Consider the following 17,767-nt stretch of genomic DNA (forward strand, 5'->3'; position numbering starts at 1 on the left):
TTTGTTGAAAGCAGTGTCACAGAAGAAAAAGGCTTTTACTATACTGGTCTTTGCAGTAAACAAAGGGGTTGGGACATGATGCTGCAAATGCTTTAAGATGACAAGCCCGTAGTGGAAATACTATTTATGGTTTTGGTCAGTCATCCTGTTACAGGAAAGATGTGGTTAAACTGGAAAGAATACAGAGGGTGTTGCCAGGACTAAAGGGCCCGAGTTATAGGGAGAGATTGGCTGACTAGATCGTTATTAACTAGAACATATGGAGTGGCAATTGAGGTGTGAACTAAACAAAATCTTTTAAATCTTAAAAAAGGACATGATAGTGTACATAAAGAGAAAAGAATCTGCTTGTAGGAAAGATTGCAAATAGAAGATATCCATACAAGGGAGCCACCAAGAAATCCAATAAGAAATTGAGAAGAATGGCCAGGCTATGGAACTTGCTGCCAAGGATGTAACAGCAGCAACTGCCTATACTTAATTACAAGAAGGCTGGCTGAGCATTTGGGAAAGGGGAATCAAAAGTTACAATGATAAGTTAACATGACAGAAGATTGGAGACTATTCAAGTGGAGCGTAAATGCTGGCTGGTATGGAATGGTAGTCCATTTTCATAATGCATGTTTTGCATAATCTTATTTAAGAACAAGCAAATTTCACCACATGGCTTCTTTTTCTTTTGTAGTATTTTGCTTTAATATTTTGGCCACATCAGCACTCATGGATTTATGGTAAGAATTTGATTTTGTTCATCTTATCTATGGCATATGGATAAATTATGATCCACTCCTTACCTTCTACTGCTCTTTTGAAAAACACTTTGCAACTGCCACAAGTAAGAACACCATAATGACATCCAGATGCTTCATCTGAGCAAACTAGACAAACTTTGGCAGGTGGCCCCGAGGAGACATTAGAGGTGGTGGCGGTTGATGAGCTTCTGTCAGATTTCAGAGCAGAGCTGGAGGAAAACAGATATAATTTACATTAAACAAACAATATAACAAAGTTTGGCACATATTCCATGGGTATTCACATTTCAACAGTTTCTTGTTAGATTTGTATTGCTTGTCAAAGCATTTCTCTGACACTGATGTAATCCAGCTCTCTGGAAGGACAAGCTCAAACAATAATGGATTGGGATAATGTCTCGACCCAATGAACTAAAAAAAGGGGTGTAATACAATTATAATCTTTAATTATAATTTGTAATATTAATTGCTAACTGAATCCATTAACTGCAGTGATCCAATCAAGACTTTCTTTAGAATGTGTCATTGTGTAACTTCCCTGCTTTTAGTATGTTAAATAAATGCTCACTCCAGGTTAAGTGGCTCAACCCAAATTTTTGACTATCCACTTCCCAGGATGCTGCCTGACCTAAACAATACTGCTCAAAGGCACACACCAAGATCATACCATGTAACAATCATGTGAAATTAAAAAATGAGCAATAATATTTCTATCTCATTGTAACGACAGCGACTATGTTTCCTAATGACTTATCACTTGGCAAGGTTAGCTCAGTTAAAAGTAATTTCTCCATCCTACCTACCAACCTGATATTGCTCTTTAATACAGAAGCCACTATATTACTTTATTTGTCCTTCAATATAGCTTGTGTTTTCTTAACATTTTCCACCTATAGCACTCGGCCCACTTTTTACCATTATGTTTCAAGCAGAAGCTTCATCTCCCAGTAAAGTCATGCAGGCCCAAGTGTGTACATACTAAACCATACAAATGTTGTTTGCTCAAGTACAATGACAGAGATCTGAGCAATTCTGGTACATAACTGGGATTTGATCCCAGGAATGTCATGCAGCCCAAATGTGGGATACTTAACATTATAATTGAAGTTTTCTCAAGTTCAATGACCTAGCACCAACCATTTCTGGTGCAGAAGAGAATTAGTCACATTTAGCATTTGCCAGTATCCTAGGATTATTCCAAAAAGCAAACTCATTTTCTCTACTACCAATCACATCCTCTGCCATTTCCAACAAAGAAGTCCAAAGAACTTCATTGTGACTAGTTTGAAATCATGTGCTCAATTGATTCTGCTGCATATCTAGTCTTCCCAGTCCACTCCACTGAACTTATGTCTGCTTCTCAGTACTCTGTCCATTCTCCTCACATTTGCTACAACATGTTCATACAATATTATGCTTATGGACGTCTTGCCCACTTGGCACGCTTCTTGGTTTGTTGACAACAAACTGCTGACTTCACAACTTCCTTTTTTAAAAGGTTACGTAATACCTTAAATAATTCTTTCATGTCTTCCTTCTTATAAAAACATGGAATTGTGAATCGCAATTGCAGCTTTCAGCCACACAGAACCATACAGAAAATGAACTAGAGTAGCCAATACCAAAAGTACAGGTCAGAGGCCATGAACCTTGCAGCATGCAACTCACCAGTTAACTCCCCTTAGCTTTGCTGAAGTGACAGAATATTCTGTTTGGATGACCACTGCTTTAGCAAAATGGTGCATGTGAAGCACAGTGGCATGTTGTGAGCTGCTTACAAAATTCCTAAATGTACCCCTTCTAAATTCCACTCACTGCAATCTGCAGCCTGTAATTTCCCTTTAAGCAACATACTTTTGAACTGCCTTAATGAACTAGATATTTCACAATCTTCTGAAGGAGACGGCAAGCTTAACTGTCCAACGTGCAGGTACAGTACACTTAAGCAGATGAAAAGGCATTGCCACGGTTGGAAGAGAGGGAAGAGGGAAGGATTCTAAGCCAGGTTGAGATGCAGAGGAATGAAACTCCCTTAACCCAGCATCTTGTTAGCAAACATACTGTTGTTGGAGAACAAGACTGAGGATCTACGGGCAAGATTGTTCTATCAGAGGAAAATAAAGAACTGCTGTGTTCTGTGTTTCAGAAATATGGCTCACTCTGAACATGCTAGATACGTCAGTAAGAGGCAAAAGCTTGTTGATACGGGACCTTTTCAGAATAGCAGGCAGTGACTAGTGGGTACCGCAAGGCTCAGTGCTGGGACCCCAGTTGTTTACAATTTATATTAATGATTTAGACAAGGGAATTAAATGCAGCATCTCCAAGTTTGCGGATGACACAAAGCTGGGCGGCGGTGTTAGTTGTGAGGAGGATGCTAAGTGGATGCAGGGTGACTTGGATAGGTTAGGCGAGTGGGCAAATTCACGGCAGATGCAATTTAATGTGGATAAATGTGAGGTAATCCACTTTGGTTGCAAGAACAGGAAACAGATTATTATCTGAATGGTGGCCCATTAGGAAAAGGGGAGATGCAACCGAGACCTGGGTGTCATTGTACACCAGTCATTGAAGGTGGGCATGCAGGTACAGCAGGCGGCGAAAAAGGCAAATGGTATGTTCGCATTCATAGCAAAAGGATTTGAGTACAAGAGCAGGGAGGTTCTACTGCAGTTGTACAAGGCCTTGGTGAGACCGCACCTAGAATATTATGTGCAGTTTTTGTCCCCTAATCTGAAGAAAGACTTTCTTGCCATAGAGGGAGTACAGAGAAGGTTCACCAGATTGATTCCTGGGATGGCAGGACTTTCATATGAAGAAAGACTGGATTGACTAGGCTGATACTCACTGGAATTTAGAAGATTGAGGGGGGATCTTATTGAAACGTATAAAATTCTAAAGGGATTGGACAGGCTAGGTGCACGAAGATTGTTTCCGATGTTGGGGAAGTCCAGAACGAGGGGTCACAGTTTAGGGATAAAGGGGAAGCCTTTTAGGACCGAGATGAGGAAAAACTTCTTCACACGGAGAGTGGTGAATCTGTGGAATTCTCTGCCACAGGAAACAGTTGAGGTCGGTTCATTGGCTATACTTAAGAGGAAGTCAGATATGGCCCTTGTGGCTAAAGGGATCGGGGGTATGGAGAGAAAGCAGGTACAGGGTTCTGAGTTGGATGATCAGCCATGATCATACTGAATGGCGGTGCAGGCTTGAAGGGCCGAATGGCCTACTCCTGCACCTATTTTCTATGTTTCTATGACACATAGAATGGACCAAACCGTTGATTAGGAGGCAAAAGGTAGGGGTATATGTTTCATGATAAGCTCTTTGTGGTGCTTGGACATTGAGGATTTTTATTCCTCTTGTTTCCCTGACTCGGAATATCTAATGATTAAATGCCAGCAAGACCAAAGAGCTGATTATTGACTTGAAGAGGAAACCGTTGGCCCATGAGCTAGTCCTCATCAGGAGATTAGAAGTGGAGAGTTTGTGCCACCTGCAGGATACATAATAGTAACTTAAAACACCCTTTATACATTATCTTTGAAACTCATAACCTTCATCAGCTGAAAAGATAAGTGCAGCAAAAGCATTGGAACACTAACACCTGGAAGTTGCCCTCCAAACCACACACCATCTTGACTTAGAAATGCAGTGGATTCTGCTGAAATGCGACACATCTGGACCAGTATATTTTGGCCCAATTAAGTGGCAGTCCCAATTGGACAAAGTTTCATGGAATAAAAGAAAAGACACTTTGTTTAACTGAGGAACAAACTATGCATTTAAAAATAAATACATAACAAATTAGAACACTACGAATGCCACTACAGTACTATAAATCTCCAACAGTACTATAAATTTCCAATTCGTTATCGACAGAGGACTTCATTCAGTGTTTGCTGCCATGTATGGTGTGTCCAGGAATGGACAGCACCTCTAGTGAAAAGGCTTGTGGTGTCCATTTGGTCCCCACTCAGCTCTCACCTGTGGCTCCAAGTAACTGCTTGCATATAACAGTATCCATACCATGGTAAATGACTTTGCCAGGCAAGCTAAACCAGGTGAGGGTGGCTGCCAGGCTTCATATCCCAGTCCTAGCTTGTGTAGTCAGCTCTGGCAGACTAGATGAATCAGATCAACAATGAAATCCATCAGCCAAGAAGGCAGTACTGCAACACTTTGAGGAGAGCAAAGGCATGATAAGGCACAGTATTAGCAATGGTTATCCATTGTAACCAAGAAGACCCCAGTTTGTGACAACTACTCATACCACTGGACCCAGAATTCTAAGGTCAAGAGTGGAACTGTCGCAGTACAACAGTTTTTCCACTTTAAAAACTCTCCCACACAGATTTCACTACCAGATATGATGGACAACTATCACACTGCTGTGCTCTTTTGATTGACTGTAAATGGAACATTAGTGTGCAAACACCGAGTGCAGATCATGGATTACCTTCATACAATATTCTTGACAAATGTATCCTTCAAATCCCCAGTTTCATTGTAATATTCAAGATGTTTACTGATACCCTAAAGTTCTTTGTACTTCCTTGCCTGAAAAAGTGAAGTAGTTTCATTTCACTAGTATCTTCAAGCCTGACTTTGAAGCCACAGTGAGCAAAGCAATTCTAAATAGTCCTACTGCTTATTGCCCGTAAACTATCATTGACAAAAATCACTGCTTTTTGAATGCAAGCACATGCAAATGACATTATTTAAAAACTGTCCAATGGCCACACAAGTTCATGTAGCTGATGCTAGTTAGAAACTGTTCGCCAACACTCTCCTGTCCCAATTAAACTGTATAGTGACCCAAATAAACATTTGGGTCTGTACTCACTGAAATATAGAATAATATCTGGAGATCTCATTGAAATCTACCAAATATTGAAAGGACTAGATAGGATGGATGTTTCCTATGATTGGGGGTATCCAGAACTAGAGGGCAGAGCCTCAAAACTAAGGAGCAACCTTTTAGAACAGAAGGAAGATTTTTTTTTTAGCCAGTGAGCAGCGAATCTGTGGAATACTCTGCCCCAGACTGTGGCAGAGGTCAAGACCGTGTGTATATTTAAGATGGAAGTTGATTGTTTCCTGATCGGTCATAGCATCAAACGATATGTCAAGAAGGCAGGTGTATGGGGTTGAGTGAAATCCAGGGTCAGCCATGATGCAATGACAGAGCAGATTCGATGGGATGGATGGCCTAATTCTGCCCTTATGTCTTATGGAATCCCGCTTATTTTCTTGAATAGTTTGTTGTTCTTTAAGAATTGTCCCCCAATAAGCAACTGCCCCAATTAACCAATGCACCAATTAATCAGAATCCACTGTATAACACCATTCCTTTATCATCAATGGGTCAAAATTATGGAACTCCCTCTCTAACAAGTGTGGGTATATTCCCAACTCAAAGTTCATGGAAGCTCATTAGCATCTTCTGAATGGCAATTATGCTAGCTCAGCCTGAGAAGCGCTCAACAACTGAATGAATAAAAAAGTAAGTGTATATTTCTAAGTACAATAATAATGAATCATGATGATTATTATCTCACCAATGTTCTGGAAGTTTTCTAGATATCTGTTCACTTTTCATTTTCAGGGAATAGTGCCAGATAATAGAGGATTTTTTTAAAGTGTACTCTATGCCTGTACAAATGATAAAGTGGGAGATGGTAGGAGCTATAATGCTGATATAAAGTATTCACCCCCTCCCCCTTGAAGTTTTCATGTTTTATTGTTTTACAGCATTGAATTACAGTGGATTTAATTTGGCTTTTTGACAATGATCAATAGAAAAGACCTTTGTGTTAAAGTGAAAACAAATTTCAATAAGTTGGTCTAAATTTATTAGAATTATTAAACACAACATAATTGACCGCATAACTGCTCACCCCCTTCAAGTTAGTATTTAATGGATGCATCTTTGGCAGCAATTATAGCCTTGAGTCTATATGGATAGGTCCATATCAGCATTACACATCTGGACATTGCAGTTTTTCCCATTCTTCTTTACAAAACTGCTCAAGCTTTGACACATTATATGGGGATTGTGAGTGAACAGCCCTTTTCAAATTCAGCTACAAATTCTCAATTGGATTGAAGTCTGGACTCTGACTTGGCCACTCCGGCACATTGACTTTTTGTTACTTTTAAACCATTCCTGTGTAGCTTTGGCTTTATGCTTGAGGTCAATGTCTTGCTGGAAAACAAATTTTCTCCCAAGTTGCAGTTCTCTTTCAGAATGCATCAGGTTTTCCTCCAGGATTTCCCTATATTTTGCTGATTTCATTTTACCCTCTATCTTTACAAGCCTTCCAGGGTCTGCTGCATTGAAGCATTCCCACAGCATGATGCACCCACCAGCATGCTTCATGGTAGGGATGGTGTGTTTTTGATTTGGAACAAGAAGGCAGCGGGAGAGCACCTAAGGATTTCCAGCTGGAAGACATTTTGAGTTCTCGGGGGAAGAGAGAGGCCAGACTGTGCAAGTGCATGATGTCAGCCAGTGGAGCGCCAACAGTTTAAAACAGCCATATCCAGCGGGCAGCGGAGTGAGAGGCAGCAGAGTGAACGGGCTTTGGCTCCACCGGCTTCAGCAGTAACGGGAAGAGGTGAGGAAGTTGTTGATTGCAAAAGGAAGTAGTATGTGTGTGAGGCCAGTTTTCTGTGGTCGGTGTCAGATATGGGAGGTCCTGGAGTCTCCCAGCGTCCCGGACGGCCACATCTGCACCCTGTTCATCGAGATGCAACTCCTAAGGGACCGTGTTAGGGAACTGGAGCTGCAACTCGATGACCTTCATCTGGTCAGGGAGAGTAAGGTGGTGATAAGAGAGGAGTTACAGACAGGTGGTCACTCTGGGGCCACAGCGGACAGAGAAATGGGTCACAGTCCGGAGAGGGAAGGGGAAGAGTCAGGTACTAGAGAGTACCCCTTGACAATGTACTCCCCTACTCCCCTGTTTGAGTACTGCTACTGCTGGGGGGGGGGGGGGGGTGGAAGAGACAGGCTACCTGGGAGAAGCAACAGTAGCTGTGCCTCTGGCACAGAGTCTGGCCCTGTGGCTCAGGAAGGCAGTAGTGATAGGGGTTCAGACAGATGATTCTGTGGACGCAGGAAAGAAACTCAGATGGTAGTTTGCCTCCCAGGTGTCAGGGTCCGGGATGTTTCTGATCACGTCCAAGATATCCTGCGGTGGGAGGGAGAACAGCCAGAGGTTGTGGTATATACTGGTACCAATAACATAGGGAGGAAAAGGGAAGAGGTCCTGAAAGAAGACTACAGGGAGTTAGGAAGGAAGTTGAAAAGCAAGACCTCAAAGGTAGCAATCTTGGGATTCCTGCCTGTGCCACACGCCAGTGAGAATAGGAATAGAATGAGGTGGAGGATAAATGTGTGGCTGAGGGATTGGAGCAGGGGGCAGGGATTCAGATTTCTGGATCATTGGAACCTGTGTGACCTGTACAAAAAGGACGGGTTGCACTTGAATCCCAGGGGGACCAATATTCTAGCAGGCAGGTTTGATTGAGCTGTTGGGGAGGGTTTAAACTAGTTTGGCAGGGGGGTGGGTGAATGTGAGTGCAGGGATTAAGGTAGAAGGACAAGGGCATGATGCTAAGACTTCTGAGTTGATGAGGAAGGACAGGCAGGGGACAGAACATAATTGTAGCCAGTTAAAGGGGTTGAAACGTGTCTATTTCAATGCTAGGAGTATTAGGAACAAGGAGGATGAACTTAGAGCATGGATTAGTACGTGGAACTACGATGTTGTGGCCGTTACTGAAACTTGGTTGGAGGAAGGGCAGGATTGGATCATGCAGGTCCCAGGATTCAGGTGTTTTATAAGGAATAGGATGGGAGTTAGAAAAGGCGAGTGGGGCAGTGGCATTGCTGGTCAGGGACAGTATCACGGCTATAGAAAGGGAGGACGCTGCAAAAGGAGTGTCCACAGAGTCAGTCTGGGTGGAAGTCAGAAATAGGAAGAGATCAATCACTGTGCTGGGAGTAGTCTATAGGCCCCCAAATAGCCCTTGGGACACCGAGGAGCAGATAAGCAGGCAGATTTTAGAATGGAGCAGGAAATACAAGGTAGTAGTTATGGGTGATTTCAACTTCTTTCATATTGACTGGCACTTCCCGAATGCAAGGGGGATATATGGGGCCGAATTTGTCAGGTGTGATCAAGAAAGATTCCTGACACAGTATGTGGACCGGCTGACAAGAGGAGAGGCTATACTGGATCTAGTTCTGGGTAATGAACCTGGCCAGGTGACAGACCTCTTGGTGGGGGAGCGTTTTGGTGAGAGTGACCATAACTCCCTTAACTTCAGCATAGTTATGGAAAGGGATAAAATCAGATGAAATGGTAAAGTGCTTAACTGGGGAAGAGCTAACATTGAAGGGATGAGACAGGAACTAGTCAGAGTAAATTGGAAACAGATGTTCAAAGGGGAAAGCACAGAAGTAATGTAGGAGAAGTTTAGGGACCACCTGAGCTGGGTTCAGGATAGGTTTGTCCCACTGAGGCAAGGAAAAAATGGTAGGAAAAGGGAACAGTGGCTGTCGAAACATGTGAGGCAACTCGTCAAGAGGAAAAAGGAAGCATATGTTAGATATAAGAAGCAGGAAGTAGGAGGGGCTTATGAGAAATATAGGGTAGCCAGGAAGGAGCTAAAGAAATTACTTAGGAGAGCTCGAAGGGGGCATGAGAAGGTTTTGGCATGTAGGATTAAGGAGAACCCCAAGGCGTTCTATGTGTATGTGAAGAATAGGAGGATGTCGAGAATGAAGGTGGGACCACTAAAGGATAAAGAAGGCAACATGTACCTGGAGGTGGAGGAGGTTAGGGAGGTCCTAAATGAATACTTTGTTTCAGTATTCACAAGTGAAAAGGATCTTGATCAAGATGAAGTCGAGGTAGAGCAGGCCTGTATGCTGGACAGTGTGGAGATTAAGGAAGATGTAGTGCTGGATCTTCTTAAAACATTAAGATTGATAAATCCCCAGGGCCGGATATGTTACACCCCCGGTTGTTGTGGGAATTGAGAGAAGAGATCGCAGGAGCATTGGCCATGATCTTTGTATCCCCTTTGGCTGCAGGGGAGGTGCCGGAGGACTGGAGAATGGCAAAATGTAGTTCTCTTGTTTAAAAAAGGTAATAGGGAGAAACCTGGGAACTATAGACCGGTGAGTCTTACGTCAATGGTATGCAAACTACTGGAAAGGATTTTTAAGGATAGGATCTATGAGCATTTGGAAAAGTACAGTCTACTCATGGATAGTTAACATGGCTTTGTGAAGGGAAGATCATGCCTCACGAGCCTGATTGAGTTTTTTGAAGAGGTAACAAAAGAAATTGAGCAAACACGAGGTAATCTGAAGATGCTGGAAATTCAAACAACTACACACACAAAATGCTGGTAGAACACAGCAGGCTAGGCAACATCTATAGGGAGAAGTGATGTTGAGGTTTTGAGCCAAGAACCTTTATCAGGACTCGCTTTGATGAAGGGTCTCGGCCCGAAACGTCGACATCGCTTCTCCCTACAGATGCTGCCTAGACTGCTGTGTTCTACCAGCATTTTGTGTGTGTTGTTAAAATAAATTGATGAGGGTAGGGCAGTGGATGTGGTTTACATGGACTTTAGCAAAGCATTTGACAAGGTTTCTGATGAGAGACTCATCCAGAAAGTCATGAGACATGGGATAAGTGGAACCTTGGCTGTTTGGATAAAAAATTGGCTTGAAGGAAAAAAGCAGAGGGTAGTTGTGGGAAAAAAGTGTTCTGCCTGGAGGTCAGTGACTAGAGGAGTGCCGCAGGGATCTGTCCTGGGACCCTTGCTATTTGTGATCTTTATAAACGACCTGGATGTAGAGGCGGAAGGATGGGCGAGTAAGTTTGCAGATGACACGAAGATTGGAGGAGTTGTGGATGGAGCTGTAGGTGGTCAAAGGTTACAAGAGGATACAGACAGGCTGCAGAGTTGGGCAGAAAAATGGCAGATGGAGTTCAATCCAGACAAGTGTGAGGTGATGCATCTTGGAAGGACAAACCAGAAGATTGAGTACAGGATTAACAAAGGGACCTTGGGGTTCAAATCCATACATCTCTCAATGTCGCTGCACAGGTTGATAGGGTAGTTAAGAAGGCCTATGGGATGCTAGGCTTCATTAACAGGGGGATTGAGTTCAAGAGTAGAGAGCATGTTGCAACTCTACAAATCACTGGTGAGACTGCACTTAAAAGAGTATTGTGTTCAATTCTGGTTACTTTATTTTAGGAAGGATGTGGAAGCTATGGAGATGGTGCAGAGGAGATTTACCAAGATGTTGCCTGGATTGGAGAACAAGTCATATGAAACAAGGTTAGCAGAGCTGGGACTTTTCTCTTTGGATCATAGAAGAATGAGAGGGGACTTGATAGAGATCTATAAGATTATGAGAGGCACAGATAGGGTGGATAGTCAGTACCTGTTTCCCAGGGCACCAATAGCAAACACCAGAGAGTATATGTACAAAATTAAGGGAGGGAAGTTTAGGGGAGACATCAGGGGTAAGTTTTTTTTTACACAGAGGGTTGTGAGTGCCTGGAATGACTTGCCAGGGATGGTGGTGGAGGCTAAAACATTAGGGGTATTTAAGAGCCTCTTGGACAGGCACATTGATGAAAGAAAAATTGAATGTTATGGGGTAGTGTGGGTTTAGTACCTTTTTAAAGGATTATATGGGTCGGCACAACATGGAGGGCTGAAGGGCCTGTAATGTGCTGTAGTGTTCTATGGTTCTATGATGTGCAGTGTTTGGCTTACAACAAAACATAGCCCTTAGTCTGATGGCCAAAAAGCTCAATTTTGGTTTCATCAGACTATAGTACCTACTTCGAGCTGACTTCAGTGTCTCCCACAGGCCTTCTGGCAAACTCTAGCTGAGTTTTCATGTGAAATTTTTTCAACAGTGGCTTTCTCTTTGCCACTCTCCCATAAAGCTGAAATTAGTGAAGCACTTGGGCAGCAGTTGTTGTATGCGCAGACTCTCCTATCTCAGCCACTGGAGCTTATAAGTCCTCCAGAGTTGTCATAGGTCTCTCAGGGGCGTTCCTCACTACTCCCCTTCTTGCAGGGTCACTTAGTTTTTGAGGATGGCCTGCTTTGAGCAGATTTACAGCTGTCACATATTCTTTCCATTTCTTGATGATTGTCTTAATTGTATTCCAAGGGATATTCAGTAATTTGGAAATTTTATTGTATGCTTCTCCTGACTTGTACTTCTCAATAAAATTTTTGCAGAGTTGCTTGGAGTGTTCTTTTGTCTTCATGCTGTAGTTTTTGCCAGGATACTGACTCACCAGCAGTCTGACCTTCCAGGTACAAGTGTATTTTTACTACAATCAATTGAAACATCTTGACTGCACAGGTGATTTGTTTTTAACTAATTATGTAACTTCTGAAACCAACTGGCTGTACCAGTGATGATTTTGTATATCATATTAAAGGGGGTGAATACTTATGCAATCAGTTATTTTGTGTTTTATATTTGTAATTAATTTAGATCACCTTGTAAAGATCTGTTTCCACCTTGACAGGAAAGTGTTTTTTTTTCTGATGAGTGTCAAAGAAAGCCAAATTCAATCCTGTTATTCAATGCTGTAAAACAATAAAACATGAAAACTTTGGGGGGGGAGGGGGTAGATGAACATTTTTATAGGCACATTAAGTAGTGCTAAAATAAAAATCCAATTGCTTGAATGGTAGAGATGTTAATTTTGTATGTGCAATATGATTTTAATATGCTTTTAATCAGAACAGAAGATTTAGCCATTAATTAGATATAGAAGGTTTTGCTGTTTTCACCGAGTTTATTTTTGGAAAATCTGAGCACAACTGACACATAAATGACCATCTGAAATGTTGGAAAATTATCATTTAATCTGAAATTGTGAAGAAAAATATCTGAATCAACATTAAAATTCTAAACATAAAAACAATCAAACCACTAACAAGACCCTTCAGGCAAGAGAAAGGTATCTTCCACCTAACTGAAAAATATTAAAACCTAGCAAAAGAAAGTAAAAGCCCAGTAACAAAATGAATTCCTTGCATAAAATGGTAGCTGCCACCATTTGGAGAAATCTGTGCATTTTTCTCACATACAAGCAGCTGAGCACAGTTCAGACTTGGAATTTTTCCAGTCTGAATAGCTTCAAGGACACAGGCAGTAGAGTTAAGAATACAGTAGAGCAAAATCTGTTCTATTACACAGATTCCCATATATATAACAAACTTTTGCATGCAAATGAAACACTGCTAGTATCTCAATGTTTAAATTGGCATTATTTAGAATGAAAGGACAACTCTCTTTCCTCTTTTACAACTTTGAACTTCAATAATGCATTGATAAAATGAAACCAATGAACTAATACAATCACAAAGCATTCTTCCACCATTATTGACAAAACCAGATATTTTCTCCAGACCTAGATAACCTCAGAATGTCTTTTTCTATTGATATCCATTAGTCACCCAGTGCTAAACAATTTTGAAATGAAGCGTTGCATTTCAAAAGCAGTATCACTATTCTTGCAGCTATCTGCCTTGAGCTGTCCTTCACAAAACTTCCCACATTTCAAAATGTCATCAAAATTATGCAATAAGTATATTCTATGGCATCAGAGCAGAAAAATCTCTGGTTTGTAGCTTCCACGAGACTATGTTGGAATGTGGCCAAATGAGCATAAATTTTTCAGAGGAAATCCAGTACTTTGCATGAGGAACGCAGCACTGAGTTCATTGATTGAATTGATCTTATTAAATTTTATCAATCCATCTTCATCTTAGTTTTAATATAATCCCCATTTCCTTTTTATGTGCCTTTTCCTCCTAACTGAACTGTGCTTGGTTTGAATTTAAACTCTCTCTCTCTTGGAATTTTGCTTCCAAAAAAAATGCTAGGTTCCTACTTAAGTTGAGTTGTAAGGGAAAAGGCAGACAAAATTGAAAAGGGTGAATAAGGAACTGAAGGTGTTATATTTGAATGTACACAGTTTATGGAATAAAGTAGATGAACGTAATAGTTACAGATTGACATGTATGATGTAGTCATCACTGAATCATGGCTGAAAGAAGATTATAGCTGGAAGCTTAACATCCAAGGACATACATTGCATTGAAAGGACACAGAGTGGTGGATGTGTGGAATGCAGTGCTAGTAAAGGTGGTAGAAGCGGCTACAATAAGGTTTTTTTAAGCAACTCTTAGACAGGTACATGGAGCTTGGAAAAATAGCAGGCAATGTGGTAGGGAAATTCTAGGCAGTTTCTAGAATGGGTTGTAAGGTCAGCACAGCATAGTGGGTTTAACGTGCTGCAGATTTCTACGTTTCTATGACAGGCAGGTAGGCAGAGGGGAAGGCATGGCTCTGTTGGTAAAAAATCAAATCATATCATTAGAAAGAGATGGCAGAGTCAGAAGATGTTGAATTGTTGCAGGTAATGCTAAGGAATTGCAAGGGCAGAAAAATCCTAATGAGAGTTATATATAAACCCCCAAACAATAGTAAGGATGTGGGCTACAAATTACAACAAGAGATAGAAAGTACTTGCATGCAGTAGTGATGGGAATTTCAATATGCAGAAAGTTGTATAATCATGTTGGTGCTAGATCTCAAGTGGGGGAATTTCTTGAAAGCCTATGAGATGGCTTTTTAGAGCAGCTCGTGGTTGAGCCACTAGGGCAGGGGTCGGCAACCCGTGGCTCTTTCATCTCTGTGCTGCGGCTCCCCGTGGTTTGTTAGTTTTTGAAATGTAATTCGAAATTTGAAGATTATGGTGATCTTGTACAATCTAAATAAAACGTTGTGGAGACCCCATTTCCTGGCACATCTGAACTGGCTCACAATTAGCCACCGTTCCAGCTAAGGGAGATAGCCTACGGGGGTTTGTGAGTACGTGTCTTTTGGAGCATCCGCACCCACGGGGACGGGTTAAGGGAGGCTTTAAATCAAGGCTGTTTAGTTCGAATAAAGTTACCTTTGACTGCAGTGTCTTTATTTTAGCGCTGCGTGTAGCGCTACACCGCTACAACGTGTTTTTTTTTATCGCTATTAATATACATCACCACTGCCAATGCCTGACACCTGCCAGTACGCGCTTTCTTTTAACTCTTCGATCCAAGGTAGGCTACCTATGGAGTAACCTTCAACCCAATGTCTTTTTTTCGGAGTTCAAAATGTTTTTGTTGCATGCAGAAATGTAATTTCATTTTCTCTGCAGGAGTTCATCAATTTCATAAATGCAACTCATTATAGTTTGTTTATACATAGCACAAAGGCAAAAAAAACCCGTTGTATGCAGTGTTATTTCATTTTAAATGTGAAACGGGTTTTGTGGCTCCCAGTGTTTTCTTTTCTGTGGGAAATGGGTCCATATTGGCTCTTTCAGTGGTAAACGTTGCCGACCCCTGCACTAGGGGATCAGCTATTCTGGATTGGGTATTGTGCAACGAACCGGAATTGATAAGAGACTTAAAAGGAAACCTTCGGGACCAGTGATCATAATATGATAGAATTCACCCTGAATTTGCAAAGGAGAAGCTAAAGTCAGATGTATCAATATTATAGTGGAGTGGGGGGACGTCACGTGATGACGTAGGATCGAGACGCTGGAACCCAGCCCTCCCGTAAAAAAGTTAATAAATTAATGTTTAAGTGAAGAAAAGTTAATTAATACTTTTTTAAGGTTACTTATAAACTACTCCAGATTGTTTTAAGCTATGCCTCATAAACAGAGGACGAAGAAAACTGCTACCGCGAAGACCGCTCAAGTTGGAACAGAATCAAGGCCTACTTCTACCGAAGAACCGCGGACTCAGGTACAACACACCACCGGTGAAACAGAAAAGGAGACTGCGGCAGCATCGGCCATTTCTAAAGGGAAAGATCAACGAGAACTGCGCAAGCGTAAAGGAACGAGCATGCGCAAAAGAGAACAACCAGAACTACAAATCCCAGCAACGACTGAAACCGACAGTGAAAGTGAGTCTGAGAGAGAGGCGGACTCTCTGGAAAAATCAGACGAAGATCGAGAAGATGAAAGTTCCTCTGAAAATACAAAAAAGACTTTGAGGCAAATAATGCTTAGATTTCTAAAATTAGAAAAAGTAATTAAAAGTAACCAAAAAGTAATTACAGAAAAAATAACAAATATGGAGGCTATGTTTGATAAAATGACAAAGAAACAAGAAAAAATGGAAAAGAAAATTATAGATTTGGACGTCAGAATGGAAGAAATGGAGGGAAGAATGAAGAGGATGGAAGATGATAATGATGCCTGGACATCAGAAAGAAAACAACTCGTGGGAAAAATTGATAAACTTGAAAATTTTAGTAGACGCAACAATATTAAAATTGTTGGACTTAAAGAAGGTACCGAAGGAGAAGACCCAATAAATTTTTTTCAAAAATGGATTCCTGAAAAATTGGAAATGGGAGAAGAAGCTTTAATTGAGATTGAAAGGGTGCACAGAGCTTTAAGACCAAGATCTCAAGATGATCAAAATCCGCGATCAATTTTGATAAGATGTTTAAGATACCAGGATAAAGAAAAGATTTTGAGGGCGGCTGCCCAGGGTGCTAAAAGAAGAAAAGGTCCGTTGATGATAGCTGAGAAACCAGTTCTTTTTTATCCTGATATAAGTTATAACCTTTTGAAGAGAAAGAAAGAATTTAACCCAGTTAAAAAGGTTTTGTGGGAAAAAGGTTATAAGTTTTCAATGCGTCACCCAGCAACACTGATAATTTTTTTGGAGGAAGGAAAAAGATTTTTTTCTGATTATCAAGATGCGGAGGTGTTTGCACAAAGACTTCCATCTCTTCGTTGAATAAAAGCAGAGATTTCTAAATGTAATGGTTAAAGACGAAGACAGAGAAAGTAAATGGAACTGATGGACATTTAAGGATGATATAAGGGAGAAAAGTAATATTTTAGAAATATTAATTGAGAATAGTATGTTTTTTTTTATATATATATTTTTCATGTTGCGGGGGGGCTGGGGAGCTTTGAATCGGTTGCTACGGGATTCACGTGTGTAATCATGGCGATTGCCATGACCCGTACAATAGAGGGGGGTAATGTTGTGTTTCTTTTCTTTCACAACATTAGTAGGGGGGTATTTTGTTTTTTTCTTTATTTTCTATTTTTCTTCTATTCTTTTGCCTGGATGATTGGTGGGGACACACATAGCAACATGGAGACTTCTAAAAAGATTTCCCAGGACATAATGAAAGTTGAAAGATTAGGTATTATTATAGATTGGAGTAACATAAATAAAAATAATGACTAATTTATTGAATTTTTTGAGTTTTAATGTTAATGGGCTTAATGGACCAATAAAAAGAAAAAGAATTTTAACATACATTAAAAAAATGAAAATAGATATAGCTTTCTTACAAGAAACTCATTTAACGGATATAGAACATCAGAAATTAAAAAGAGACTGGGTTGGAAATGTTATTGCAGCTTCATTTAACTCAAAGGCAAGAGGAGTTGCAATTTTGGTTAATAAAAATTTACCAATTAAAATACAAAATGTATTAATTGATTCGGCAGGAAGATATTTAATTATACATTGTCAAATTTTTTCAGAACTATGGACTCTTATGAATATTTATGCACCAAATGAAAATGATGTAAAATTTATACAGGAGGTCTTTTTGAATTTGGCTAATGCACATGATAAAATATTAATAGGTGGAGATTTTAATTTTTGTTTAGATCCAGTTTTAGATAGATCAACAAAGGCTATTACAAAATCAAAAGTAGCAAAATTAACTCTATCATTGATGAAAGATCTAAATTTGATTGATATATGGAGAAGAATCAATCCAAAAGAAAGGGATTATTCATTTTATTCAAATAGACATAAAACATATTCAAGGATAGATTTTTTCCTGTTATCAACAAATATTCAAGATAGAGTGAAAAACATGGAATATAAAGCAAGAATATTGTCTGATC

The 17,767-nt window shown here is 40.5% G+C and overlaps 1 protein-coding gene across 5 annotated transcripts in view; it reads right to left on the reverse strand.

Annotated features, from left to right (window-relative positions):
• LOC132405521 (glucocorticoid receptor-like) overlaps positions 1-17,767 on the reverse strand; it is a 119,485-nt gene that overhangs the window by 42,431 nt on the left and 59,287 nt on the right. For all 5 annotated transcript variants that reach the window (XM_059990399.1, XM_059990401.1, XM_059990398.1 and 2 more), the window contains exon 3: positions 795-961. In XM_059990399.1, coding sequence (XP_059846382.1) covers positions 795-961 — 167 coding nt within the window. The remainder of the gene's footprint in view (positions 1-794; positions 962-17,767) is intronic.

The sequence above is a fragment of the Hypanus sabinus genome, chromosome 15 (genome assembly GCF_030144855.1).
Source record: "Hypanus sabinus isolate sHypSab1 chromosome 15, sHypSab1.hap1, whole genome shotgun sequence".
Taxonomy (NCBI): domain Eukaryota; kingdom Metazoa; phylum Chordata; class Chondrichthyes; order Myliobatiformes; family Dasyatidae; genus Hypanus; species Hypanus sabinus.